This window comes from Fusarium subglutinans, assembly GCF_013396075.1.
Source record: "Fusarium subglutinans strain NRRL 66333 chromosome Unknown NRRL66333_c0000013, whole genome shotgun sequence".
NCBI classification, from domain to species: Eukaryota; Fungi; Ascomycota; class Sordariomycetes; order Hypocreales; family Nectriaceae; genus Fusarium; species Fusarium subglutinans.
This window is the reverse complement of record NW_023502076.1, coordinates 17,450-44,437: the sequence shown is the minus strand read 5'-3', so window position 1 is coordinate 44,437 and position 26,988 is coordinate 17,450. Positions and strand designations below refer to the sequence as shown.

The 26,988-nt window shown below is 49.9% G+C and overlaps 7 protein-coding genes across 7 annotated transcripts; 5 read left to right on the top strand and 2 right to left on the bottom strand.

The window, feature by feature from the left end:
* Positions 1–510: 510 nt before the first annotated feature.
* On the top strand, positions 511–2,077 carry FSUBG_1714 (Mps one binder kinase activator-like 4; the record flags this gene model as incomplete). Its single annotated transcript, XM_036679411.1, has 2 exons — positions 511–726; positions 785–2,077. The coding sequence occupies 2 exons, from the start codon at positions 511–513 to the stop codon at positions 2,075–2,077; spliced, it is 1,509 nt and encodes a 502-aa protein (XP_036542751.1).
* A 513-nt stretch (positions 2,078–2,590) lies between these two features.
* FSUBG_1713 (transcriptional regulatory moc3) lies at positions 2,591–4,906 on the bottom strand (the record flags this gene model as incomplete). The annotated part of the gene is made up of 5 exons (XM_036679410.1): positions 2,591–2,882; positions 2,954–3,753; positions 3,810–4,465; positions 4,525–4,552; positions 4,598–4,906. 5 exons carry the CDS (start codon positions 4,904–4,906, stop codon positions 2,591–2,593), a joined length of 2,085 nt encoding a protein of 694 aa, XP_036542750.1.
* Positions 4,907–12,332: 7,426 nt separating this feature from the next.
* On the top strand, positions 12,333–13,241 carry FSUBG_1712 (mosc containing protein; the record flags this gene model as incomplete). The annotated part of the gene is made up of 1 exon (XM_036679409.1): positions 12,333–13,241. One exon carries the CDS (start codon positions 12,333–12,335, stop codon positions 13,239–13,241), a length of 909 nt encoding a protein of 302 aa, XP_036542749.1.
* A 386-nt stretch (positions 13,242–13,627) lies between these two features.
* On the bottom strand, positions 13,628–17,395 carry FSUBG_1711 (structural maintenance-chromosome 2; the record flags this gene model as incomplete). Its single annotated transcript, XM_036679408.1, has 5 exons — positions 13,628–13,892; positions 13,952–17,040; positions 17,093–17,213; positions 17,262–17,302; positions 17,369–17,395. 5 exons carry the CDS (start codon positions 17,393–17,395, stop codon positions 13,628–13,630), a joined length of 3,543 nt encoding a protein of 1,180 aa, XP_036542748.1.
* A 618-nt stretch (positions 17,396–18,013) lies between these two features.
* Positions 18,014–21,949, top strand: FSUBG_1710 (inner centromere related pic1; the record flags this gene model as incomplete). Its single annotated transcript, XM_036679407.1, has 3 exons — positions 18,014–18,189; positions 18,243–18,330; positions 18,383–21,949. The coding sequence occupies 3 exons, from the start codon at positions 18,014–18,016 to the stop codon at positions 21,947–21,949; spliced, it is 3,831 nt and encodes a 1,276-aa protein (XP_036542747.1).
* A 1,002-nt stretch (positions 21,950–22,951) lies between these two features.
* On the top strand, positions 22,952–23,990 carry FSUBG_1709 (uncharacterized protein; the record flags this gene model as incomplete). The annotated part of the gene is made up of 2 exons (XM_036679405.1): positions 22,952–23,345; positions 23,404–23,990. 2 exons carry the CDS (start codon positions 22,952–22,954, stop codon positions 23,988–23,990), a joined length of 981 nt encoding a protein of 326 aa, XP_036542746.1.
* A 555-nt stretch (positions 23,991–24,545) lies between these two features.
* On the top strand, positions 24,546–26,645 carry FSUBG_1708 (DEAD-like helicase; the record flags this gene model as incomplete). The annotated part of the gene is made up of 2 exons (XM_036679404.1): positions 24,546–24,907; positions 24,965–26,645. The coding sequence occupies 2 exons, from the start codon at positions 24,546–24,548 to the stop codon at positions 26,643–26,645; spliced, it is 2,043 nt and encodes a 680-aa protein (XP_036542745.1).
* Between the last annotated feature and the right edge of the window lie 343 nt (positions 26,646–26,988).

Here is a 26,988-nt window from a genome sequence, read left to right as displayed (position 1 = left end):
ACGCTCGGGAAGCAATTCTAACGGCCGACAGAGATTAAATTCTTTTCGCCGTGAGTTCAGACTTTTCTTGATCAAAAAGTCGCACTCACAAAATATCTTGAAATCATGCATTCAGAAGCTCCATGGTATAAGTTGTACGGCCCCCCTTAGCTGCATGCGACGGGCATTTCTCTGTTATGCATATACCGGATTCCCACCCTAGACCCCCTGCTGAGCTTAGGTAGCCGTGCCCAGTCTTCTGGGGCCTTGGGGGTAATAAACCTGGTGACGCTAGAGCAGGGTGCCAAATTTAACTGGTCTAGAGATGTACTAAAATGCACTAAGATCACCTGAGTCTTTTCGTCACTTGGGATAATGGTCCTGGGTTTTCTTGCCTTCCCTTGCCATGCCAGCCACTTGTCAACCCAGCGCAGCCTTGTCTGATAACTATTAACCGCCCAGTTCTCCCCAGATCCTTTGCGCCCAACATCGCGAGTTTTTATTAGCAACAACTTCATAATTTTGCCAGTCATGTCTTTAGCACCGAGCTCCCCTAGGCTTCCAAGCCCTCCGCCAGCTGCAGAGATCCAAATGGCGCCCATGTCTCCATCTGGCGGTCCTGCAGCCAGTCTTCATACGACACCCCAGGAGCAATCGCAGCTTGAAGCCAGCTCTAGACGGCGTATACACCCAGGAACAAAAGCAGCAGATATGGCTGCGGGACCTCCTTTGATACCGCTACAAGAGGTACCTTATATGCGCCGTCATCATAATATGCCGGAAGCTTGAAGCTAACATGATCCAGCTCGACTCTGCATTTCAACTCCAAGAACACCTAGCCGCCCTCCACTGCTACCATACGTCCTCCAACACCCAGCCCATCACTCGTGGCACCGCGCTACAGCTCGCGACACCTCCCAATGGCGTCGACCGGACCATCTGGCTCTACGAGCTCTGCCGTTTCCTCATCTCGCAGTGCAACTCCTTAATCGTGGGCTTCCTCTTCGACACCCCGCCATGCAGTGCGAACACGTGCCCTGAAATGCGCGCTTCCGAATGGCAGTTTCTCTGCGCTGTGCACGAGCAGCCCAAGAGCTGCTGCGCCATCGACTACTGCTGTCACACCCTGGACTGGGCTGCCAACGTTGTGACCGACCAGAAGATCTTCCCCAGCCGCTTTGTCGTCCATAATGACAACCACAGTAAGAATGTGGGTGTCAAGAATCTCGTCAATGTGTTCCGCAGGTTGCATCGCATATTCGCCCATGCCTGGTTCCAGCACCGTGGTGTGTTTTGGTCTGTAGAGGCCGAGACAGGATTGTACGTCCTGTTTAAGACCGTATGCGACTTGTATGACCTGTTACCTGCTGAGAACTACAAGTTGCCTCCCGAGGCGGAGGGACTCGAGGCACCCCATACTGAACAGGAGCCCGAGAAACCTCCTCCCACAATTCTCAAGCCTTCAGCTCATCAACGAGGCCCTCCTGCTGAAGAAGACAACATGCATCCAACAAGAACAAATACTCGACGACACATTCGAAGTAGTCCTTCGACGGGAAGTGCTGTAACAACTGTCATTGAAGCTGAGGAGGAGGAGCCCGCTGGAGTCTCCAGGAAACTAAAGGATATGCATCTGACCGCTCCCTCACCTGTGGAGGAGGAGCCAGAAGTGGCCGATGTCCCGGTTATTGTTGAGCAATCAGTCATGGGAGAATCCGGGGCACAGTCCCACAGTCCCCCAGCTGAGAAGGCAGAGGATGACGATGATGATGATGACCACGACGACGATGAAGACGAAGAAATTGACGATGATGCTGACCAGACAGTGATCGGGTCTGTTTCAGAAGAACAAGACTCTGCAAACGATGATGACACCCAAACCGATGAACATAAGCCGGCCGCCGACTCTGTTGAGTCAGCGCAATCTACAGATACAGGCGTAGCAGAGGACGAGGCGACAAAGGAAAACGCCTCTGCAGACTCGGCACCAGATGGGGATGCCCCTGAATCCTCGGTGGCCAAGGATGTGGCCCCAGAGGATGCGACAAAGACCACAGATACCAAGTCAGAGGACGAAACCAAAAAGGATGAGAATTAATAGACGGATCGAGGCGATATCCATTTGATTTCATATCTTGCCTTTCAGGATATGGTAGCATGGCATGGCAGAGTTACCTGCCCACTGTATAATAACACAATTGACCATACAATCATCCTCAGTAGTCAACACATAACCAACCTGACGATGGTACTGGCACCGTCGAAATGCCTGGTGAAATACACAATCTTCCAATCACTCCTCCACATGCCAGCACCGTGGCTGTAAATGCGTTTTATCTACCATAACGCGCGTAATGGTTCCTTAATCTATTCTTGCGTGTGCAACCCCAAAACAAACTACAAAGCTTCCCTGACCTAGGAAAAGAAGTGCCGTAACTGGTTGCCTGCCTCGATATCTTGTACCCGCTGGAGGAACAACAATTTCGAAAATCTGCCGACAAAGGTAAGGTGGACGGCAGAAGAAATAAGGGATAATCTAAATAATAATAAGTTTGTGTTTCAATTTCTATCCACTTGGGTGGTGCGGAATAGATCCCAGCCCCTGAATACATCATCGCTTCGCACTGGATGAATCAACACTGGGCCCTGAAGCAGAGTCTGGACTAGAGCTTGACGGGGCATTTGCATCGTCCATCAATGACATCTTGGCGAAAATATGTCGAACCTCACGAACACTTTCTTGCTGGGCTGTGACAGCTGCAGCGTTCCGTTCATCCGCAAAATTGCGAATTTCCTGTAAAACTGGGCTAAACCCTTCTTCATTTGGCAGCCACCAGTTTACGCAGTCGGGTTCTCGGAATAACTCTGCCATTTTGGTACGTAGCGGAAGAGGATGAATATACCTACTCAATAATTAGTAATAATTCGATTTCTGACCTTTCAACTGGGGTATGTAGGCGAGTCTTGTTCTTACCCCATAGTCTCTAGTAAAGCAAACTTCCGGCGGAACCACATGTGATGCCTCGCATCCTGAGGGCAGAAAAGAGCTGCAATAGCAATACATGCTTGTATCAGAATCAAAACACCTCTGGGAGTTGAAGGCCAGAACTCCAAAGTTTCAAAATATTGGCATGTCCTATATGCATGGCGGTTTAGATCCGCAAACAGTTGGTCCGGTCTCATTCCTGATGATTGGCATTTGTGCATTATCATGATGCTGTTCCATTCTGCGCATAGAACTGTGACGTCGAACAGGGGGAAATCGTAAAGTATTCCAACCGTATAGGGATTGACAAAGTCGTCCGGATCGAGAGTTTCTGGGGGAGGGAAATCCTTGATAAGATATTTGGGATCCTGCAAGGCTGGGTCGCGTTTCTCCTTCCACTCTATGAGCTGTTGGTTCAAGAGTTCATGCTCTTTCACAAAATCCTCCTGGGATATCTGGCCTCTACTGCCTCGGGCGAACAAAATCGACATGTCGTAAGAAATTAGGCGAAGTCGTGCCGACCACGCATCGATTTTCCAATGTAACTCATCAGGGTTCGACGTAATCCCGGATTGATAAAAATCCAACATCGCTTGGAACCATTCGCGCGGCAGATCGGTAGGGAATCCTCCCATGAGGGCAACAAAGTTATCGAATCGGGCGTACCAGCTGAGGCACATGCGGCCAACGGGCGATTGCATCACCGTCTGGGGTGTGAATATACTCGTTATTATTTCGAAAGCTGCTTTTTGGTGTCCCATTAGATTGACCCAATCGCCAAAATATTCCTAAGCAGTACAGTCAGTATGTGAAGGTTGGACGGCGAGGAAGGGTTGACAAATACCTCGATAGTGGCAAGCTGCAGAATAGTGAGAAGAGTGGCAACGTTGGGCTTTTCTCGTCTCTTAAACAAGCCCAAGAGCTGCGTTACACTCTTATTGTAATATTGTAAGAAGTCCTGGAGCTTTCCCTGTGGGTTTCGAAGAGTAATATGGTATGCAGAGAAGCCTACGAGCGCGTTCAGCAAGGGCTCGTGGCGAGTGGCCATGTTGGGAAGAATCTTCGTAAAAAAGCCATCCGAGTCCAGGGGTATACAATAATTGAAATGGTTGAGGTTTTCCACGAAAAAGGAGAGGCCTTGTTGGTACTCCGGTGGTAGATGTGACCAGTCCGCTTCACCCGTCTGTATAGGAAAATCGGAGGAGGAATAGACAGCTGCAAGGCTACTTGGAGTTGCTGTTGCGGTCGATGGCGAGACGCTTTTTGACTGTCTGGAGAGTACCGAAGACTTTGTTTGGTCTTCATTATCTTCGTCTTCGTCCACAATCATTTCCAGTTTACTCTCTTGCTCGGTGTCCTCGTCGTCTTCTGATTTGGACGAAGTTGGACTCGTTTGTTGAGCAGAAGTTGCAGTATCTTTGGATTTACCGCTCGAGGCTGAGGAACCTTTTGATGATGGGGGGTCTGGGTAGACACATTCTCTATTTCCCTTCTTGCAACCTTGAGAATGTTAGCATTATCGTCTCCAAATCAACAAGTCCCTGCAAGACTACACGCACGTTCACATATTGGTCTGGTTTCGTCGCACTGGGAAAGTTAGACATGCTTTCTACTCGGTCCTCAGTTACATACCTTAACTCTCCTACTGCGGCACATGAAGCAGCCTGATCGTGTTCTTCGATGCTTGACATGGTCAACTGCTGCAGGGGTACCAGCCGCAGACTTTCTGCGGGCTTTCTGCGACTTGTTCTGATTGAACATCATGGGATCTGGAAACCCGGTAAAATATCCAAGTTGCTGATACGGACCGGGCAACGGCGCAGATACCATTGGTATCGGTGCTCCATGCATTCGAGGGTCAAGCATCTCCTCCGGGGACGTCGCGGGATTCATCCCTGCCCCGGACATCGAAGACAGGAAGTGATGGTAGTAGTCTCCCATTGTGATTAGTCGATTAATGCGATGTTAAGTGACTCGATGCTTCAGTGGTGTTGAAGTAGGAAAGAATCTAGTCAACAGGTCGCGATTCGCATGCTTTCCAAAAGTTTGTTTACTGGCTAGAGCTGCTTCAGTAAGGAGTAGAGATGTCGAGCAGCAAGGAGGGCAGGTCGTTTTTCGAAATACTCCGACGGAGCAGAAAGGTGCGAGTAACCAAAGGTTGGCTACTAACAACTCAGTTTCAACAATACTATGCAGAGGTCAGGGGTGTTTCGAACAGGTTTTCAACGGGCGTTTCTTCACAAACAGTGAATATTAGAACCGTTATCGCGGGTTGGCCAATAACCTAAATCCTTTTCAAGATCTGAAGGACAGCAAAAGGTGCAGTAAGGTGCTTTTGGGGGTCCAAAAGCTTCTTACAGACGTGCCCAAGAAGAACTCGAGGTGAAAGGATTAGTAGTTGTGACTCTGTTGTCACACTTTGATAAATCTCGTACACGGAGCTTGAACCAAGTTCTCGTGTCACGCGGCGGTTTGCACGATGGTTCTTTGGTCACTGACGAGGGCCGTCTGAGATAGTTGTAAGGTAATGCGAGAGGGGCCTTCAACAACAATAAGGGAATGCAGGTATCGCGGTTGGGGAACGGAGGGGCACTGCCACCTGTGACAGGGAGGAGAGATTGATCGATGCAAAATTGTCAGGGCCCTTTGCCTCAGGGAAGATGTTAGATTGGTTACTGATTCCAGATCCACGTAGGGGGCGTATATCAGGAAAACGGCAGCAGCGGGGACACGGTCGACTTCAGAGTGGATTGGTCAAGCAGTTGGCTGAGCCCCTGGAGATGAGGTTGAAGGCCAAAAACGTCCTTGTTCCCTGAAGTAGGAGCCTGTCGTATGCAAGATGCAAGCCTGACGGGGCGTCAAATCGTTGTTCAATGAGAGAGCTTGGGCTCGTGGGTCCCGGGAACCGGCCAAGAGCTTTAAGCTTGGTGCCCTTTGACTGCCCGACGAGGGGACCGATCCCACGCCCACAGACAAGCAGGTCATCAAACCACGGGTAGATGGCCCGGGCTGGAATGTGACTCTGGCACTGGGAATAAGACACAAAGAGCTGACTTTGAGCAGAGGTGGCAGTATCAGAAGCTCACGGAGAAGAATAAGGGTTCCGTCAAGAAAAGCTTTTCGAGCACAAACAAACGTGGATAGACATGTGGAGGAGTGAGTGTAAGACGAGCAGGGTACTGTACGGAGAACTGGTTCAAGTGGATGTGTGCGTCCCGGTATCCGTACGGTATTGAGTTTCCACAAATTCGAAAGATTTCGGTAGAGCTGGGTCAGCTAATAATAGAGGCAGTTGAAGTTCTCTTAACATATATGACTTATTGGTGGGAGAGAGACAAGGCTCTGAGAGCGCTTGTAAAGGCTGGGGCAGATTTCCAATCCACAGCTAAGGTAACTAGTACGCGTCGAGTAAAGGCGACAATTGTGATATGAGGTTTGGAGCTGACGATGACATATAGCCCTTGAACGGCGCGTTTAATAGGGTTAGTCAGGACGGTGATCGAGAGACAGGGGTGAATAACAAAGATTGGGTCAACGAGATGGATGATGTTATTGCCAAATGGAGCGCGGGGTGGGCTGAGCTTGAGTTTTGGGGGGGGAGATGCTGGATGGGTTGGGATGGATGGATGGGATTAGTTTAGTTACCTTAGTTGTTAGGAGGGATGGAGTGAAAGGGGACGGGAGGGAAGGAACACGCCCCAGTTCCATCGATGACAGGCGTGCCTGCCTACACCTCATCCATCAGTTGGGCTCATGCCTGCCAATCCGATCCAATCTTACCTTCCTAAGCATATAGGTATGGGTATTCTTTCTTTTCTCTTTCCATTCACTTGGCCTCAGGTACCTACCTACATCAACAAACTCTTCTCCCATTTGGTCATTTTCGTTTCTACCCCCGAAATCTTGTATTTCATAGATAATTGACTGACAAGGATTTGAATACCCCCGAACCAGCTCCGCTTTGTTTGACATGGAATGGTTGGAATGCGCCCGATCTCCTGGGTCTTGTTTCTTCTCTGTACCTACGTACCTCTACGAAATGCCGTTAAAGCTTTACCACACTGGGACAGTGCCGAAGCCGCAGACGGACATTTGCAGCTGATGGGTCGGCCTTAATTCTTTGCAGTCGGAACCGCTCCCCTGGCTTTGATGAGCTACCATGTTCCAGTTAAAAAAAGTCTGTGATGGGTGGAAAGGGTTGGATGTATTCATTCATCATGCAGGTATGTACTCCGTATTTGTCCATCCATCTGACCTTGACCTAATGCAGCTAAAGAATGCGAAATAGCCTTGTCCTAATTTTCGCCTTCCTTCTGACCCCTACTCAAACTCGAAAAAGTTGCTCAGCAAGACGTTCAAGTCCAGATATACGACTATCTTCTTACATACAAAACGATATCGCTCTGTCGATCGTTCCAGCTCGGTTTTTTACTGGCCAAACATAATGGTCTCAGTCTCAGTCAGCCACGTGAGTGGACAGCCTGGCACAATCAGCGAAATGAGGCTGACATAACTTGCAAACAAATCAGTACGAACCTCTATAATCCTGAAACATAAGGAGATACGCCGACCAAAATGATGGCACAGAATCCTTGGGGGGCATTCAAGGCTGTGTCTGTGCTTTTGACGTTGTTCTTGTCGGGAGGCACTTCAGGGATCACCCATGGACAAGGTCAATCATCAACGGTGATGCAACCTCCCAGGACTGTCAGGATGGAAGTAAAGTCATTGGTTTGGACCAAAGAATTCCCCAAGGATATGCCTCAGTATTATCTGCAAGAGCATATGTCGCAGTTTATACTCGTGCATCACGACTTACCTCTGTCATTCGGATACTCGATGACATTATTATCTTGTTCACCATTTCTTACGCACAGAAAAGCAGCCTTGAGGTGTTTCCTCATCCTTACAGACCTGTACCTGTCATTGGCAGGCTTGGCATTAAAAATGCGGCCATAGTCCCTGGTTCCACATGGCGATCTGATAGGGCACCATCAACAAGGGTGCAACTGTGGGAGAGGGCACTCATGTCCCAATGAAACCCTTGACAAAGGCGCCGCGGAGCAACAACCACCGGATCCGTCCCAGCCACTGGCAACAAATGAAACGCTTAATGATGTCTTGACGCTTGGATCAAGTCCCGCTCCCGGCAGCTTGTGTGGGTAGTCGCGTGGCCGAACCCAGCAATGAACGCCTCTGTGGGTCATGGCTGTGAGGAGTTGACTCTGGCTCAACAGTTTATTTTCTCTTGTCATCGACATCATGACGATGTATGGTGGACGTTGAACATTCGTCCTGGAGACTCAAGCTGCGGGCGAGCTTGTGGCAAATCTCAGACATCCACGTCGTTGATTCCCTGTTTTCAGCTCTGCATCCTGCATCAAACCAGATCATACCATCAGAGTCTTTGGATCAGTTGAGGATGGTTTCCATACTACTGCTATAGCACAACCACAGATGAGCCTCCGATGCTTCTACTAGAGGCCTGATCGAGTACTGATCGTCCTGAAACGATCTACTATTATACAAGCCTATGTTTTTAACATAGGACCTCCGACTACTCCGCCAAACCAGTTTCGAGACCAAACCAGCCCTGAAATGATCCAACAGTTGACCATACCCAGTTGGTTCAACGCTGCATATTTTGGTACCCTGAGTGCATGAAGCTTGCAGACGTGGTGCTTAGTGATACCATGCAAGCTAGCCAGGACTAACTCTGCAAGCTCCATCTTGCACATGCAGGTTATGTACATTATGCAGTACTATAACGCTGCATAGTCCTGTGCGATGATATTGGTGTTGCTCCTAAAGCCTCAGCGCCTTGATTATCGTAGCCGGCACCGACATTCGTCGGTGTTAACAAGCACTGCCGTTAAGGCCCATGTGTATCTGAGCACAGACGAAACTATCCTCTTATAACGAGATGGTGAGTGGTAAGAGGAGGAGCCCTGGTTACGATAGACCAGGAGCTTCCCGCCAAGCTAGCTTAGTTATTTTCTGGAACGTGCCAAAGCCACGAGCCAATAATCCGAGTGATCGGGTCGAGCAGACTAACCTACTTGAAATTACATATACCGAATACTTATATTCTTTAGGTTCCCTTTACTATTCAAAAGCACAAATACCTCGATTCATGAAAAGGCCGGCATAATCCTAGACAATTTGTGCCAGAGTATGTACAGTAGAGAGGAAACACGCTGCCAGTTTGGAGGATTACGGTGTTGGCCCTGGTCTAGCCAAAACGCGACAACCAACAACCGGCCCACAAAGAATACAGCCCATTTCACTCAGCTCCCACCACTTATGCTCAAATTGTCTTGGGTCATGTCACCGAAATTCCGCAGTACATTGATCCGCTTTGGCCGAGTTGCCAAGCATCAAAGAACATACTGTCTGATCCATCTCCTCTAGCAAAGACTACCCGTTGGTTCGACGGGTACATCTATGTATCATAGGTGTTGGAAACAGGATGCAGATCGAAAGGTGTTCAGGCCTGAAGGAGCATATGCTGGCGCTCTTGGTCAGCGCGCGCTTCGGAAGATTTATATCCTTGTTCATGATTCCTCCACTTCTCTCCAAACGTTCTCTTTCATCCTTCCTCGACAAGGCGTGGACTAAATCTGCAGTGTGCTTGGATCTGATACGATCATATAGTCCGTCGGGGTAACTCTGGCTAGGGGTATTAGTGCTTTTCAAGAGCATTACTGCAACCGTGATCTGATAGATCGAAACCGACACTATCACGGCCAGCGTCTGTAGTTGCTGAAGTGGGTGTAGAACTCGACACTACAGATTACAATCAATTGATCCCTCGTATCCATAAACGCGTCAGGATTGGACTCAAACCAAAACCAACCGGCACTCCTTGGCGGTCTCCATATCTAGGGAGTAAGGGCTCTCTCACAGTTGGTAGGATATTGATAGGGTGGGAGAGTTTCTATCACAACAAAAGATGGTTGCAGCATCGTGCGAAGTGCAATGTCCGAGAAGGAGCCAGGGTACTATCTAAAGACAGATCCCTGGAGTTCTTTTGTTGCTGTTGTATCAATACAGCTGAGGCATAAAATCTCCACAGAGTCCACGAAAGGTCTTCGCCTGGGTGTTTTACCTGTTTCAAAGCCGTTTCACGTACCGAATCCAGGATCATTAAAAGAACGAGAGCTTGCGTTGGGCATAGCTATCCCAACCACAGCAAATTGGCATTGGCGGAGTTTGTCTGCATTATCGTCACCGCTAGACCATTGAGGGGTTGCGGGGAGGGTACGGAGTATGGTGGAGATGGATCAGAACCGCTGCCAATATCGAGCCTCATTTTCGTTCATCCTTCAAGATCCCAGGACTTCCCTTGCAGCAAGATGTGGAAATTGCAGCAAGGCATGCTTTTCAGCCTGAAAGTCAATCGGTGGGGCGCGGACCCGAGTCTCCGGCTTGCTTTGTCTTCAGATCCGTCGATCTGTTCTCAGGCTTTTGTGGTAGAGCAAAGTGAGATAACTAGGCCTGTATACCATGCTACCAACAGTCCCATATGGTTATCTAAGGAAATGGTTGTGCCTCTATCTCACTGCATTTCACAACTTCCTCTATGGGTATGGAGTTCCGACCTGGGCTAAGATCTACGGGCTTATGACCGTTGTTTTGATACCCAAGACATGTCGTAAAGGCGTCGACGCACTTCTGACACGCTGAGACTCGATCTGGCTGAATGAGGCCAAAATGGTATAATCAACCAATTTCTTTTGCCAGTTGCAGTTACCTGTTGATCCCTGCTTGACAGCTTCGTGACTCTTCTGGGCCAAGTATGGCAACCATTTGTGCTTACTCTTACTACGAGTCAGCGTGTCGGCACGACAGGGAAGCCAGGAATGGAGGCTCTGGATGAAAGCAGAAGTATCTCCGACCAGCCTCATGGCGATCAATGCAGCGAGGATTTTCTGGTGGTCGCAGCCGCCATGAGGAACACCAGGATCAGACGGGAATTGACCCACCTCTTCAGCAATCTGCCTGGTTAACTCCGGGACTTACTTGTGATGATCAAAAACAACAACATTACGCTGCTTGACAGCGCACAGTGTTGCAGTCAAAACATAGCATGAATTCCCAGAGCAGCGCGCTTATGTTGGCCAATAGACTCGTAGAAACGAGGGCTCTCCATCAGGGTTGATCAGAGTAATTCTGACTTCTTATTCGATACCTCTACCCCAGTATAGCTGAAGTGAGACCGTTGGCAGTTGACACATTTACCGTCAAGTGTCTTGTTGGTGGCACCAAGGTTCAACGACCAAGACAGTCCAAGAGGGTCCCTGGCGTTGACAGGTTGGTGGGAAACGGCTGAACCGTTCCGCTGGTGACCCTGCTCGGTATTTCTTTCTCTCCGACCAACTCAGATCGTCCGAGGAGGCTGCAGGACACAAGTGCTACGAAAACATTTGTCTATCTCTCTGGTTGGCCGAGACACGTAATCCAGGATCAGCGGGGCGTTGTAAACAGCATGGCATCTTTACAATAGCACCTCCTCCTTCGTTATCAGATCAGGGAGGAGGCATGTCTTGTATCCTTGGAAGAACGGTACATATTACTCATGCTATGTGTACGATGATATCAAAGTACATCGGATAGGCGGGACGACAAAACGCATAGCAGCTGTGCTGAGAGGCTACGCATTCCGGATCCTGTGGAGAAGACGTGTTGTCAAAATGCGTCCCCAACTTACAGGGGAACAGGGCCCTGCCTCTTTGCACAAAAGAGTGGATGTGATGGGTGTTTGCTTGCTAGCTTTTCACGTTTTCAACCCTAACCATTCCAGTCCAGCACGAGGCAACCTGGCCTAGCAGAGTTTTATATGGCGACATCCATGATAGAGCTCAAGCAAGGGGATCAGTTTGAAAGTCTGAATATCTCGGTCGTAATTTAAAACGAAACGACGCGATAGGTGCGCTCTGGGAGGGGTTTCCAATGAATTGGAGGCCCGTGGCCGCCGAAGGGGTACAGTAGTGAGCAGTTGGAGATTCAGCATCCTGGACCTATCATGACACTTGAGGGAAATGAAAACTCGAAACAAACCTAAATCACTAGTCGACCCTACAGTGTGTGGGCTCACGTACATACATACATACATACAGCAAAGGCCACCATAACTTGGTCGACAAAAACAAAGATCTGCAAATACTCAAGAACGAGACCGATCAATATCGGATTAGCACGTCAACGTCGACCTCAGCCCTCAGATCCTTGGCTTCCCCCTATTGCGCAGCTTGTGCGAGAGGCGCTTTGCAGTGCATATGCATCTCTGAGGTTAACTCAACTCAACCCAAATCAACTCAAGCCTCCCTCCCTAGTGTTTAGCGCAGTTCCCTCACCTCGACCGCAAATGACGGATTTGATCCCGCGCCTGCAGGGCTATCTTACCGCTGCAGGTCGCGATTCAGCCCTCGCCCAGCGGCTGAGCAATATGACAACTATGCTTTCAGGTATACGCATCCGTGATGGATTGGTTGCCACTAAGCACTTTGTGTGCAACCTAGACGCCGTGTCGCTCATACTGCTCACCGTCACCCTCGTCGCTTTCCTCGTCCCCGTCTTGATCCTCTTCCCTCCCGTTCCCGTGGATTGCAGCGATGTCCTCCGGCAGACCCACTCGCGGGCCGGCGTGGTCCTCCGAGACATGAACATCGGCCCGAGCAGATCGCCCGATCGCCGGTTCCTCGGGGCAGTGTCGGAAGGGAAGCGGGCTGTTGCACCGAGTCTGCGTATTTTCCCTGTTCAGTCATGTCGTGGAATTGAGCTGGAGCGCGACGGTGTGTCATTCGAGCACTCGGAGTTTGATCGTTTGTATACACTTGCTCAACGAGACTCTGAAGATGGTCAGAGAGACGTTTGGCAAGCCATCTCACGCGAACACTTCCCGATGCTAGCCAGTATTGAGGTCGACCTCTGGATTCCTGATTCAAACAAGACTAGCCGTCTGTTGGGCCATATCGAAGGTTCCTTTCTTGTCTTGAGGTTCCCCTGGACAGATTCAGGACTACAGGGTATTTTGCAACAAGCCGCAGCCAAAATTAGCCACGGCTTGAAAGCCAGGCCTGAAAAGGAGTTCTTGTTGCCAGTGTCATACCCGAACGAGGAAGAAATTCGAGCAAGAGGTTATTCCTTCGCTGAAGTCACCAACGGAGGGGCAAATACTATGGGACTTAACATGGATGTTGAACTCCCTACTGAGCTGGCTCGGTATCTTGGAGCTAAGCAGCAAATCGCGATCTTCAGGGTAGACCAACTATAGAGGAGAGGTCTGGACCAACTTGGTCAACCCATCGATAAAATCAATGGCATTGTTCATAATCTGTTGTGTGCAGCGTGTTCTATGTTCATGGAGAGAAAGTTACCCGCCATGCAACGCCATTCGAGGAGGCACAAATCAAATTCATATTCACAACGATATCACGCGTTCAACTTATTTTCTTATTTCGTGAACAATGAAGCACTTTCAAAGCAATCAATAAATTGTAGGCCATGCCTTAACGTTGCTGAATCAAACGGTATCACATGGTATCCCAATGCCTAAAATACATCATACCTCCCCATCCAGCCCGACGCCTCATGTACAAAACCCGGTCTAGTCCCTGTCATACACTCATTCCAGACATTTCCCAGTTGCCGTCAACATCATTACTTCAAATCCGCCGGCGTGAGAGCTTGCACCATACTGGTACCTTCACTGAAGCGAGTGCGGAAAATACGGTTCGCGTTCTGGAACATGCCGTCTTTCAGACTGACGACGATGAACTGCGAGCCCTTGAATCGGGTCTTGATGAGACGACCGATGTTCTGGGTATGTGAGAGATCCAGCGCAGCATCAACCTCGTCAAGAATGTACATAGGGGCAGGCTTGAACTGGAGCAGAGCCATGATGAGAGACAGAGCGACCAGAGATCTAAACGTCGGAGCATTAGCCTTCGAATGTCAGGAATAGTCAGGGATTGCATTGTATACCTTTGTCCACCACTCAGTTCCGTTAAACTCTGCTTCCACACTTTACCAAGACAGACCTTAACTTCAAGACCATCGCTAATAGTCTTGCCCTCGGGAGGATCAAGCTTGGCAAAGCTGCCTCCGGGAAGCAACTCAGAGAAGATGTTACCAAAGTCACCGTTGACCTTCTCCCATGTCTCGTGGAGGGCCTTCTTCTTGTAGTCATCCAGGCTGACGATCGTCTCTTCGATCTTACGCTTGTCCCTGATGACAGTCTTGATCATGTGCTTGAGCGACACTTCCTTCTTCTCAACACTGTCGATCATGTTCATGACCTTGGGGTTGATCTTCTTCTTCATGCCTTGGAAGCGCTCAGTCAAGTTGTGTAATGTTGACTTGCACTCTCCAATGTTGTGGTTCTTGAAGTCATATGGAGTTCCGCTGCGACCAAACTTGTCCTTTTCATCTGCAATCCAGTCGAACTCCTTCTCTAGTCGTGCAACCTTATCGGCAGCACCTTGTTGCTCTTTATGGAACTTCTCCACAAGATGACCGAGCTTCTGCATTTCGAGACTCTCCTCAGCAATTCGTGAGTTTTTGGAGCGAGTGGCATCTTCCAAAGCTCGAAGCTCGTCGTCGAATTGATGCAGCTTGGCGCGTTCATCATCAAGCTGAGCCTGAACCTCGTCGTGCGTTTCCTGAAGTTCAGCCTTTTGCTTTGTCAGGTCTTCAATGTCTTTCTGTTGGGCCTTGATGGCGATCTCGACTTCTTGCAACTGTTCTCGAGCAGCAGATAAATCGACACCCGCTTGCTCAGCGTCGAGTTGTGCCCCCTGCAGTTCTTTTTGCAAAGTCTTTACGGCGGCAGCGTTCTTACCGAGGCCAGCTCGCAGCTTATCAAGTGCCTTCTGCAGTTCGACGAGCTTGGCGTCCTTGTTGTTGTCAAAGTCATTCATATCCTTCTCAATGGTCTTTATATCGGCGGTTGCCTTGGCTTGTCGAGTCTTGGCCTCGGATATGCTCTCTTTGAGTTCCTGGATGGTTGACTTCATATTCGCAACTTCCTGAATGATGGAAGATGAAGAGTTGCCGCTGATCTGCTCCTCAGCGAGTTTGATTTCATGGCTCTTGAGATCCAAGTCTTGCTTGATTCTGCGAGCTTGGTCCAGCTTGGCCTTCTCCTTAGATATGCGGGCTTGGAGCTCCCTCAAAGCACCTTCGGCTTCGCTCAGTTGACGAGTCAGCCCGTTGAGCTTCTGGAGAAGGACCAGAACACCGCTCGAGTTTGGTGAGCTTCCGCCAGATAGTGTACCAGATGGATCGTACGCATCTCCTTCAAGAGTGATACTCCTCATGCGCACGTTCGGGTCGAATGTGACCCTCTTAGCAGTATCTGCATCAGCACAGATCAGAGTATTGCCAAAGACATACTCCATAGCTGCTGACACCTCATGATCATAGCCAACTAAGGACAGCGCCAGATCAACTTTGCCAGGTGCGATGTTTTGAGCCGTAGCAATGGTTTGTGCCGAAGCCTTGAAAGCAGCGATCTTGTTGAGAGGAATGATGGTGACGCGCTTTCGTAGCTTGCCCCTTTGTAGCAGCTGTGTACCTGTGACCTCAGTATCAACCACGACATTGTATAGGCGTCCTCCGGCGCAGATCTCCAACGCATTGCCGGCCTGAGTGTGCTCCTTGTCGAGAGAGAATAATTGGGCGACAAGACCCTTGACCTTGGAACGGTCAAAGTTGGGCACTGGGTCTGCGTAGTTGAACTCTGTGTTGGCGACTTGACGCTTCAGCTTGTCAGATTCTTGCCTTAGATTGCGAACAGTTTGTTGCAACTCAGACTCCCTCTTGAACATCTGCTCTTCCTGACCAGGTTCAAAACCCAGACGGCCAAGTTCTTTCTCTAACTTCTGGGCTTGTGTCTTCAAGCCTTCAAGATCGCGCAGAAGATCGGCGTTCTGCTCCTTTGCCTTTTTCGCACGAGGCTCCTCTTCCTTGACACGCTTTTCTAAATGCGCAATCTTGATCTTTGCTTGCTCTTGTTCTGTAGCCGCCGTGGTTGCACGATTCTTTGCATCTTGGAGTTGGCCCTGGTAGCCGTTCTCTTGGCCATCCTTGGAGGCCACACCTGTCTGCAGAGTTTGAAGGAGTTCTTCCTTAGATTCGGCGTCCTTGTTTTGCTGTTCTAGATCTTCCTTGGCGGCATCGTATCGGGCCTTTGCGTTTTCAAAAGCGGTCGTCTTCTCTTGTAGGGTGGCTTCTAACTCTGAGACTGTCTTCTCAACAGCCACCTTCTTTTCTTCTTCCTCTGCCAAACTGGACTTCTTCAGATCAAGAATAGTGGCTAGTCGCACGAGCTCATTCGAGTGCTTCTTGGCTGCCTCCTCTAGTGCTGAAGCCTTGCCTCCTTTTCGAAGCTCCTTGTCTCGTTGAGCTCGCACCTTCTTGACATCTTCTTCAAGATGAGAAATTTCACTCTTCAGACGAGCTGCTGACTCCTCCAGATCGCGCCGCCTCTGCTTCTTCCCTTCGAGATCTGCCGCTGATTGGCTAAGAGAGTCTTGGTAGCGCAGATAATCGTACGCAACAACCACTCGAGTCAGTCTCTCTAGGTCATTTTGAGTCTGTTGGAAGTCGAGAAAAGCACGCTTTTCAGTTCGAAGCTTCTCCAACTTGGGCTCAATCTCGTCCTTGAGAAGCTCTCGAAGCTCGACTAGTTTGGTTTCCTTCTTGGCCATTGTCTTGAGCGCCTTGTCTCGACGATCCTCGAACATTCTAGTTCCGGCAGCTTCCTCTATCATGGCCAAGATCTCTACAGCCTTCATGTTGAGGACTTTTGTGATGCGACCCTGCATAATGAGGAAGTTGGGGCTGTTGATGTTGAGCTGCACCGACTGGAATAGATTTTGGACTGTCTGTTGTTGAGCGCGGTGGCCGTTGATGAGGTACTTGGAAGTTCCCCCAAGAACGATCTGTCGTGTAACGCTAATGGTGGCATATTCTTCGAAACCGATCGGCGACTTCTTGGTTTCTCGATTGTCGAAAACAATTGTGACGCTGGCTTTTGTGACACCAGCTTGACCGCGCTTATATATCAGGTCCTGTGGTTGTCGTCAGTATGTGCTGAGGGTGGTCGAATCGGCGGTGACCGACCTGTAGGTTTTGCGCTCGAACCGTTGACATGTTTGTAATTCCGAGAACGAAACATATCGCATCGAGGATGTTTGACTTTCCACTGCCGTTGAGCCCGGTGATCGAATTGAAACTCTCGTCCCTGTATATGTTGGTTATGGTTCCTCGAATGTTTTGATAGTTGGCTTACCATCCTGAGATCACGGTACGCACGGCATAAGACTTGAAGCCCTGTAAAGGAAAAAAAAGAAAAGTCAGAATATATATAGCAGAGAATAGTGTAAATCAAATTCTTACGTCAATAATTACTTCAATAACCCTCATGTTGGGCGAGGTTGAGTCCGCGACTTTGTTGAATATTTTGCTATGTTTCGTCGCTCCGCATCCAAAGGAAGGGGAGGGGAACGCGAAAGTAAACAAGAGAGTTGCGACCGATAAGGCGTTATCAGCACGTGTTGGTTGATATCATTAAATTGACAGGGCGTTAAGAAAGGTACTTGGAGTTTAGCTTCGGCACAACGGTCATAACCTTGTAGCTCAGATTGAGTTACAATTTCGTTCTATAGAACCTATAAGCGAATAGAGGCCTAATCATGCCATTAATTGACTCATTGAAGGCTATGATACTCTGTTTACATGCCTCTGTTTCATAAGAAATACATCCTCATGGTTCACTGGCCGTGAACAGAAGCTTGAGTGAGCCCCACTTCCGAGCTGGGATATCCATCAACGCTAGTCTGAATTCGGCATACGGGTAAACATCCCTCTTTGTTATTGAGACCTAGCTCCTCTCGCTCTTCAAGTTCACAACTTTCAAACACACTAAACTTTTCGACTTCATCTCGACCTTCCAACCCGATGAGTACATAATCAAGATCTCGCGAACAATAGTTGATAAGCAACTCCAATCACCTCCACACGCGCCCCTTTTCAACCGACGCAATGGCGGCCATGCGAGGACCGCGCATTCCAACTGGCTCAGCTGCTTGGGTCGCTGATGAGCGCGCTTCTGCCCTTCAGATAGTTGATGTTGAGGTAGACGAGTTCACATACGCGGCTCACAATGAGTTCTCATGGCTCAATGAGCACATGGCCAATATCTTCAACGAGAACGAAACGTACGCGTCTTGATCCTTGTTTTGACGCGATGTACTGACTGGCGGCTTGGTAGAAATATCGCCGAAACATTCAAAACACCCGGAAGACTTCGTGGCAAGACACCTCGAACAGCACGGAAATTGATCACAGAGCCGAGAGTGGTAAGCTTAGCCGTCGAATGCCCAAAAAACAACAAATATTAACACTTCGAAGCCCTTGTCCAATGTCTTTGGAGGCACACCATCGAGCTCAGCAAACCGATTTGCGCAGCATCTTCTTCTTCAGTCTCCCCAAAGAGAGCTTGTGAACCAAGCAAAGTCTTCTTCGCCCAGAAGACACGCCCCATCGCCAAAGACAGCGCCTCCTACCTCTGATGGACCGGTCGAAGACGCGCCAGAACAGCCTTCAGATGACGCCCAAGCCATTCACTCCGACCAGGACGCCCACATGACCCTCGAAGAAGCATCGGAACCAGTTCCACCAGCCAAATCTCAACCGGCAACGCAGGGCGACTCTGGTTATTTCGGAAGTCAAGATGTCAACCCTCCCAGCTTTGATCCCCTGGAGGACGAAGATACCTCAAGTATTGACCCCGTTGCCTTGGATGAAGCCATCGCTTTCTCTCAGCCTAGCCCCTCGCGGACATCTCTTGCCAAGGACCCTATCAAGACTTCTTCGCCGATCAAGACACAACAAGCGACAACTGACGTTGACATGGAAGAAGCTCAGGCCGAGCCTCAGGAGGACGAGAACGCTGTCCAGGATGATGCACAGTCTCAATCTGATCGCCACAGCCCTAGTCCCGTCCGTCCGGGTTTCCGCAACAGCTTGCAGTTCCCTTCTCTCCCTGCTCGTGAGCCTCTCACAGCAGGTAAGAGTATTGGTGCTAGAGCTTCTCGAACAAGTCATGTCGATCCTAAGAGGACGAGTTACTTGGGGAGAAACACGAGAGGGAAAAGCCTGGCAAGCCACGCAGAACAGAGTGCATCAGACGAGTCGGATCAAGACGAGATGGACGTTGATGATTTCCCCACAGTGCCACAACAGCCTAAGAACGCTGAGGAGGTTGCCATCCACCACAACAAGACGTACACCCAGATGCTACAAGACCGGATTAGTGTACTCGGTAAATCGCAGCCAAATGGAAGTCGACCCTCGAAGTCAATTCACAGCATTACCAACTCTCAGCAGCCACAAACTGTATCTCAGTCAGTACCTGAACCTAAATCATCATCGCCCAGGAAGCTGGAGACCACAACAACACCAGGTGCTTTCCCCGAAGACGATGACGACGACTGGATTGTCCCTCCCACTACCCAACAGCCTGTCACTGCTCCTACACCCACAAGGCCGTCACTTTCTAAGAGCCGAACTGCCGACGTGATGGAAGGAATTCACGGCAAGAAGACTCTTGGATCTTTTGACCTGGATGAAGACCGTGATAGTATTCGATCACCAGCTCGTGCCAACAAGCCTCAGCGACCTGCATACCTTGGACACTCCAAGTCTGTATCGGTGCCTGCTGTTCCACTTATCCCAGCCTCGGATCCAGAGGAGGGAAGCCCATTGAAGAAGACGATATCAGTAACAAACGCTTCTGTGAGACCAGCCACTGCTGTTGCGCCTTCTTCCCCATCCCCCTTAAAGTCTCCCACGAGGCTCTTCCGTGACAGTCCTCTGAAGCATCTCAAGAATAAGATGTCATCCATTCTCAGCACTTCTAAGGGCCTGATCGCCAGCAGCGCAGCTCTGAGCGCTGAAGGCAAATCATCCCTGCTCTCGCCATCTCGAGCTCAGCTTGGAACTTTCCCTGATCCTTCTTTGGATTCAATCGTCCCTAAGGCAAGCATTGACTCCCATAGGAGTGGCGATACTGTTACCAATCAGCAGTCAAATGCACCTCGACCAGTTGCTAAGCGCACAAGAGCTTCAGTGGAACGGGAGAAGGAGGAGAAACGAAGGGAGAAAGAGGCTAGAGTCCAAGCTGAGCAGATGGAGAAATTGGAGAAGGAGCGCGAAAAGGAAAGGGAAAAGGCCCGAGTTTTCAGCAAAGAACAGGAGAAGCTTGCCAACATGGAAAAGCAGGTCGCTGCCAGGAAAGAGGTTGAAACACCTGCTCCCAAGGCTACGCCTAAGCCAACCCGAACCAGCCCGCGAAGGGCAAAGCCTCAGGAGGAGACAGAGGCCAAGGCCGCTGACCAGGAGCTTGATATGGGCGATGCACCTGCTTCGGTACCCCCTCCTTCTGCTCACAGATCCGCCATTCCCGGCCAGCTATCTCGCCCCAAGGAAATGAGGCGAATTGCGAAGCCAGGCCGAGAGCCAGCGGCAAAGACTAAGGCGGCGCCTACTGTTCACATCAAGGTCAACACTGGCTCACAATTACATCCTGGCAACTCTGTGGCTAGTGGGTATCAGGACTTCGGTGCTTCGACAAGCTCTCAACCTCCTCAAACAATCAGCAAGGCAAGCAAGGCCTCTACGCAGCCCAAGCAACCCGCACCAAACTTTGGTGCTTCCACCGGATCCAATGGGCGGCCTAGAGCTCTCGATTTGGCTGCACAGAAGAAGGCCAAGGTTGAGCGTGATCGCGCAGCGTTGAAAGACGACAAGAAGAAGCAAGAAGCCATCCGTCGCCAAGAGGAAGAACGACAAAAGCGTGAGAAGAATGCTCAGCGCCAAGCAGCTCAAGACCGCCTGGCAATCATTGAGAAAGCCAAGAAGACCCCTGCGCCGCCCCCAGCTGTTCGATCACAGCCAAATGGTCCACCTCAGTACAGCCTACAACAGGACAAGTCTGCTTCGGTGCAGCGAGAAGGGCCACCTCGTCCTCCTTCTCGTATGAACTCTGGCATCTTCAGATCACAAGATGACATGGGACGACCCGTCAATGCTAACTTGACGAATGGTTCTAAATCTGGCCCCAAGAGGCCCCTTCGAGATGCTAATGAGGATGGACCTTCAAGACCTCCACCTGCACGTGGGCCTCAATACCAGGCAAAGGATGCCAAGCGTCGTCGAACGAGCGATGACTACGCTGATGAGCTTGATATGGAGCAGCCTCCTAATATCAAGGGACCTCCAGTTCGTCCATCCAGCGCTCTTAAGAGGGTGAGCAATCAAAGTGTTTCTTGTATTTCAACAAAGGTTAACAAGTACCAGGATCTGCAGACGAAGACTCTTACGAGTGGCTATGTTTCCCAGGCTAGTGCACAGAACCTGTTCAAGACTGGCGTTCCTCAGAGTCAAATGAAGGGAGGCAACCCTATGGACATGGCTCAGATTCACAAAGGAACTATTCCTTTCGCCCCGAACCCCAACCCGGCGGGACCTTCTTACAAGACACCAGGACGTCCCGGTCCTGTCAATGGAATGAAGTCTGCAGCCAAGTCTGTACCAAGATCATCACCGCGGTTCCAGAATGGTGAGGCCATTGAGCTTCCTGAGATCCAGACAGACGATGAGGACGAGGACGATGATGAACCACAAGCGGGTACAGTTGCAGCATGGGCTAACTCCCCATACATTCGGGATGCCCTCTTTAGACAGGAAGATATTGACCCTGCGTCAATTTTCGGGCCTCCTGCGCCCTTGAACATGGAGGAGGTGTTCGACAAGAGTAAAGACCGACACCACAAGTTCCGCGCCCGAACATCCAGTGCCAACTGGAGCGGCACTGATCGTCTTACGGAGGAGGACATCCGAAAGAACCTGGCAGCCAGAGACAAGCTCAGACGTGAGGGAGGCTGGTCTTACGAACTGAGCAAAGATATGATGTAATGGCATATGCATATGATACGGATACTTGATGAAGTCAATTGGGTGTTCAGGGGGGTTAAGCTTAAGAAGCGGCAGCATGGCTACATTAACGAAACGGGAAAAACGGGAGCGATTGATTGACTCTGGTCGAGTTTACTAGCTTGCATATGGTCATCGGATGCAGCAGATTGAGCGCATTTGTGATAGATGAGATTGCATTTTGACAATGGATGGTTTCTGGTTTGGCGCATGGCGAAATGGAATAGGGTGTTTGCCTGTCTAAGTAGGTATCAAGGCTACCGAGGAAGAGATGAACGAGCGTTTAGTCAAGCAAGACGTATATTATCTCATGCATGGAATACATTTCTGGGGCGTTTGCACGTTGAATTATCCGAATGAGAAGCATTATATGTTTGTGGCTCCGAGGAAGTTCAATTGCTTGTGACGGTGGATGCTCATGAATACGGTGTTGGTAGGTAGTGGGGTTATTAATAGTGGCTGTCCAACCTCTCCAAGGAAAACATAAGGTAAACAAAGTTGACTTTTGCTCATGATAATTCCCCACCAAGAAACGAGACGTTATTGGAAGATCAACCTTATCTACAGATGCAAAAAAAAAGCCATGCATGGTCTCAACAAATTTTTAGTTAACCGTTTTCACATGTCAGAAGCACGACGACGGAATAGTTAGGACCCAGAAAAAAATGATAAGGAACTGTAGGCGAGGCGAGGCGAGACCTCGTGCAAGATTCTATTTGATGCGGTTGTTTCATGATATAGGACTTGCTCTTCTCTTTTCCTTTCGGCTCCTCTCATCTGATGGTTTTGTCATGAGGTCTTTATGAGGAGGTCCCTTTACTTAAAAGTCAAACCATACTGCCACATTCCCATCATGACTGATTAGACCTAAGCCTCACTTCATCCCCGAGTTACCTTGACCTGACAACATTCTACTTACTGTTTTCTCACTTCCACTCTCCCGAGGCCGACCTCATTCATCCTTTAGCTTGCAGCTCTTGGAACATGGCGTCTCATCTCCGATCATTTGCGCCATCTCTGGACGAGATCAAAGTCGATCAAATCACCGAAAGCAGGATCTTCAACGTCGTCTCCATGCTTCCAAACTCGCTCCCCGGGCCAATTCGTTTTCTCAGACGGAGTATCAGTTTTCACACTCTACGTCCGGGTGTGACAATATCTGGGCCACAAACGAAACCTCGGCCTCTTTCAGAAGCTGATGTCTCGGCTACAATGGCCCAGCCACTCCAGACGGACATGGTTAAGCACTCAGGTGGATTTGTAGAGTCACGAGACTTGAATCCTCAGCCGATGAGTCGAGTCCTTTATTCGGAAGCGCCAGAGGATGAACCGGTTATGCGAGCGGCGTCTGGCGTGCATTGGAAGTTTGCACGACAGGGTAAGCAACTTTAAAGACCAAGAAATAGCCAGTGTTATGTGCTGACATTGTCCAATAGGAACAAATCTCGTCAACATCTCTATAGATGGAGGCAAAGCTGCTGTAGCAGAAGAAGATGTTGCCTTTGAGCGGAAAGCCTTTGTTGACGGGGTGACATATCTCCTCAAAGCTCTCCCGCAAGAACTTGACGAAGGCGAGCTCAGAAGAATACAATGCGCATTGCCAGAGCAGGTCAACTTGTCTGATATGGCTCTAGCTCGAGCAGAACCCGTGTCGCAACGTGTTCGCCCCGGTCAACCCCGTTCAATAATTCACCGCGGAGTCCAAATGACAGTTGTCAATCTCATCTTCTTCCTCAGCTTCCTTATGCCATATCTGCTATTACTCGTTAGATGCGCAGCTCGACTGGAGCGCAAGTACAAGATCTCCGAGAAAGTCGTAGGTCACGGCGTGGACTTGGTCAACTCAATTGGCAAGCAAAGCGCTTCGCTGACTGAAGCAATCGGGCAGATAAACGATGGCAAAGTTGCTCAGGCTCTATTAGAAGTGTTTGTTTGGACTGTTGATGGTGTAACTCAGGGTATCTCGGATGGACTCGGGGAGGGTCTTTCGATGGTGGGGTCGAAACCAAAGATGAGTGGCTAGGTAGGTAACTACCTACCTAGAGCCTAGAAGCTGCTGGAGGGAAGTTGCATCAGAGGGAGTTATGATTGAAGATTTAGAAATAGAGATAGAAGGGTGATCATTGGTTAGCGGAGTTTTGTTTTGATACAGGCATTTACATGGCAAAGGTAATGAAATTGCACGAGACCACTCTCTACAGTTCACACTCGGGGATTTTCTTCCATCTTCAATGCTGAGCTAGTGGCAATGCTCCAGGACCCTTACAGGCCTTTTCGCCTCTGGTCCGGTGCAGACCTCCGGCGGGGCACGTGACAGACACGGAATCTAACCCAATCAGGGTAGAGCCTCGCTGCCAATTAGACGATAAGATAAGGTAGCGCTGTAAAAATTTCATTTTTCCCAAAAGTAGCGGCGCGCGACCCTTGGACGCCCGCCAATCTTCATTCAACTTAACCTTCTCTCATACCATCATCCTCTTTTTTTCTCCTCCTCCAATTCTTACTTCTGGGTTTGTGGTTTCTATCAATCGCAGAACCGAAATCTCAGCGTCAATTCTTGTCTTTAATACCTGGCATCATGTTTCGATCCAGCCTTAGGCGCTGTGCCACTCAGGCCAGATCGGCCGCTACAGCTGCCCTCTTCACACAGACTCGAACTGCTTTGCCTGCTGTTCGCCGTCAGGTTTTGACAAGCCACTCTTCTATCGCTGCCATCACCCGAATTTCTTCCATCACACGCGCTTACAGCACCGAGGCTGCTGCTGAGCAAAATGAGTCTGAGTCTGCTCCTTCAGCTGAAGCTGAGCCTCAAGTTCGCTTTGCCGATCTCCAGGGCGTTCACCCCAATCTTCTCAAACCCATTCTCAACGACATGAAATACGATACCATGACACCTGTTCAGGCCAAGACCATCCAGCCTGCCCTCAAGGGAACTGACATGTGAGCTCTTTTCATATCAAAGTAAAAAATATTGTACATTAACTAACATTTAATCAGCGTTGCTCAGGCCAAGACTGGTACCGGAAAGACTCTTGCATTCCTTCTTCCTGTCCTTCAAAGAATGATCGAGGAAGACAGCACACTCGCCGACAGGACCGCTAGACGTCAAGCCCGATCTGATGATATCCGTGGAGTTATTCTCTCTCCCACACGAGAGCTGGCCGAGCAAATCGCCGCTGAGGCTCGCCGATTGGTTGCCAACACTGGTCTTGTCGTTCAGTGTGCTGTTGGTGGCACTGACAAGCGCGGCATGCTTCACCAGACTCGACGACAGGGTTGCCATCTTCTTGTCGCTACTCCTGGTCGTCTGAACGACCTTCTCCAAGACACCAGCAGCGGCATTGATGCCCCCAACCTGGCTGCTCTGGTCTTGGATGAGGCCGACCGAATGCTCGATGTCGGCTTCGAGAGAGAGCTCAACGAAATCATCAAGTGCCTCCCCAAACCTGAGGAGAAGGTTCGCCAGACCATGCTCGTTTCTGCCACAATTCCCGACAGTGTTATCCGCCTGGCCCGCAACATGGTCAGAGCCAACGACTTCGAGTTTGTCCAGACCATCCCCGAGAACGAGTCTCTTACCCACGACAAGGTTCCTCAACATATCGTTCCCGTCTCCGGTTGGTCTCAGGTCTTCCCCTCCCTTTTTGAGCTTCTGGAGCGTGAAGCCGCAAAGATCAGGGAAACCCCTGGTGCCATGCCCTTGAAGGCCATTGTCTACTTCAATACCACTGCTTTGGTTGAGCTGGCTGGCGAGCTGTTTTACCAGCAACGCCAGAATGCCAAGAACGATGGCAGCCTTTATTTCTCTTCCTATGTCATGCAGTCAAAGCTGAGTCAACAACAACGCCAAAGAGCTGCCGATAGATTCCGCGAGGCCAGATCCGGTGTCCTTCTTTCTTCTGATGTCACAGCTAGAGGAATGGATTTCCCTAATGTGACACACGTCATCCAGATCGACACTCCCCGGGAACGTGAGTCTTACATTCACCGACTTGGACGAACTGGTCGACAGAACAAGGAGGGCCAAGGCTGGTTGATCATTCCCAACTCTTCCGTCCGTAGCGCTCGAAAGATGCTTCAGGGTCTCCCCATTCAACAGAACAGCTCTCTCAGCAGCGCTGAGACTGATGTGGCTGGAGGTGAGACTACTCCCCACCATGAGAAGACCAAGGCTCTTTTTGGTGCTCTGCCTCGTCCACTTCTCGCTACAGCCTATATGTCCATGTTCGGCATGGCCACTGACAAGGCGGGGATGGCCGAAGAGGTCAACGAATGGACACGTGTTGGCTGGGGATGGGACAAGCCACCGTCTGTTTCCCACGGGTGGGCTCAGAGGCTGGGATTAGCCAATACGCCAGGCATGAACTTTTCGGAAGGCGGCCAGCGATTTGGTGATCGATCTGGCGGACGGTTCGGTGATCGATCCGATGGATATTCACGCCGAGAAAGCAGTGATCCCTTTGATTCCATGGCAAGCAATGTCCGCCGGGATGACTACGGACGAGGTAGATCTGGTGGTTTTGGCCGCGGAGGCTCAAGCGGTGGTCGCTCAGGAGGCTTTGGCGGCAGCCGCTCAGGAGGTTACGGTGGCAACCGTTCAGGAGGCTACGGTGGTGGCCGCGGTGACCGAAGCTCTGGTGGCCGCTCAGGAGGCTATGGCGAACGCTCTTCATTCTAAGTGATGAAAGGCACTTCGGGAAAGTGGTGAAAATGTAATAACAAGACCAGATACCTATGACGGATGGGATGTGTATGACTTGTACTTCAATTGGGCATTTTTGTATTTTATACTAGTGTAAGATATGGGAAAAGGGGTTTGGTTTATAGACATGTCTGCAGGCGTCACTGGGTATTCTCCACGACAACTCTACTTAAGAAATGATGATAATCTCAATAACCGTCTTGTTTTGTAGTGCTGTGGCTCAACGTATGTGGTTATTTGACCAGCTAGCAGACTTTGATATTGATGAACTCGACCCATGGAATACATCCCAACGCCTGATATACCAAAGATATTCGTA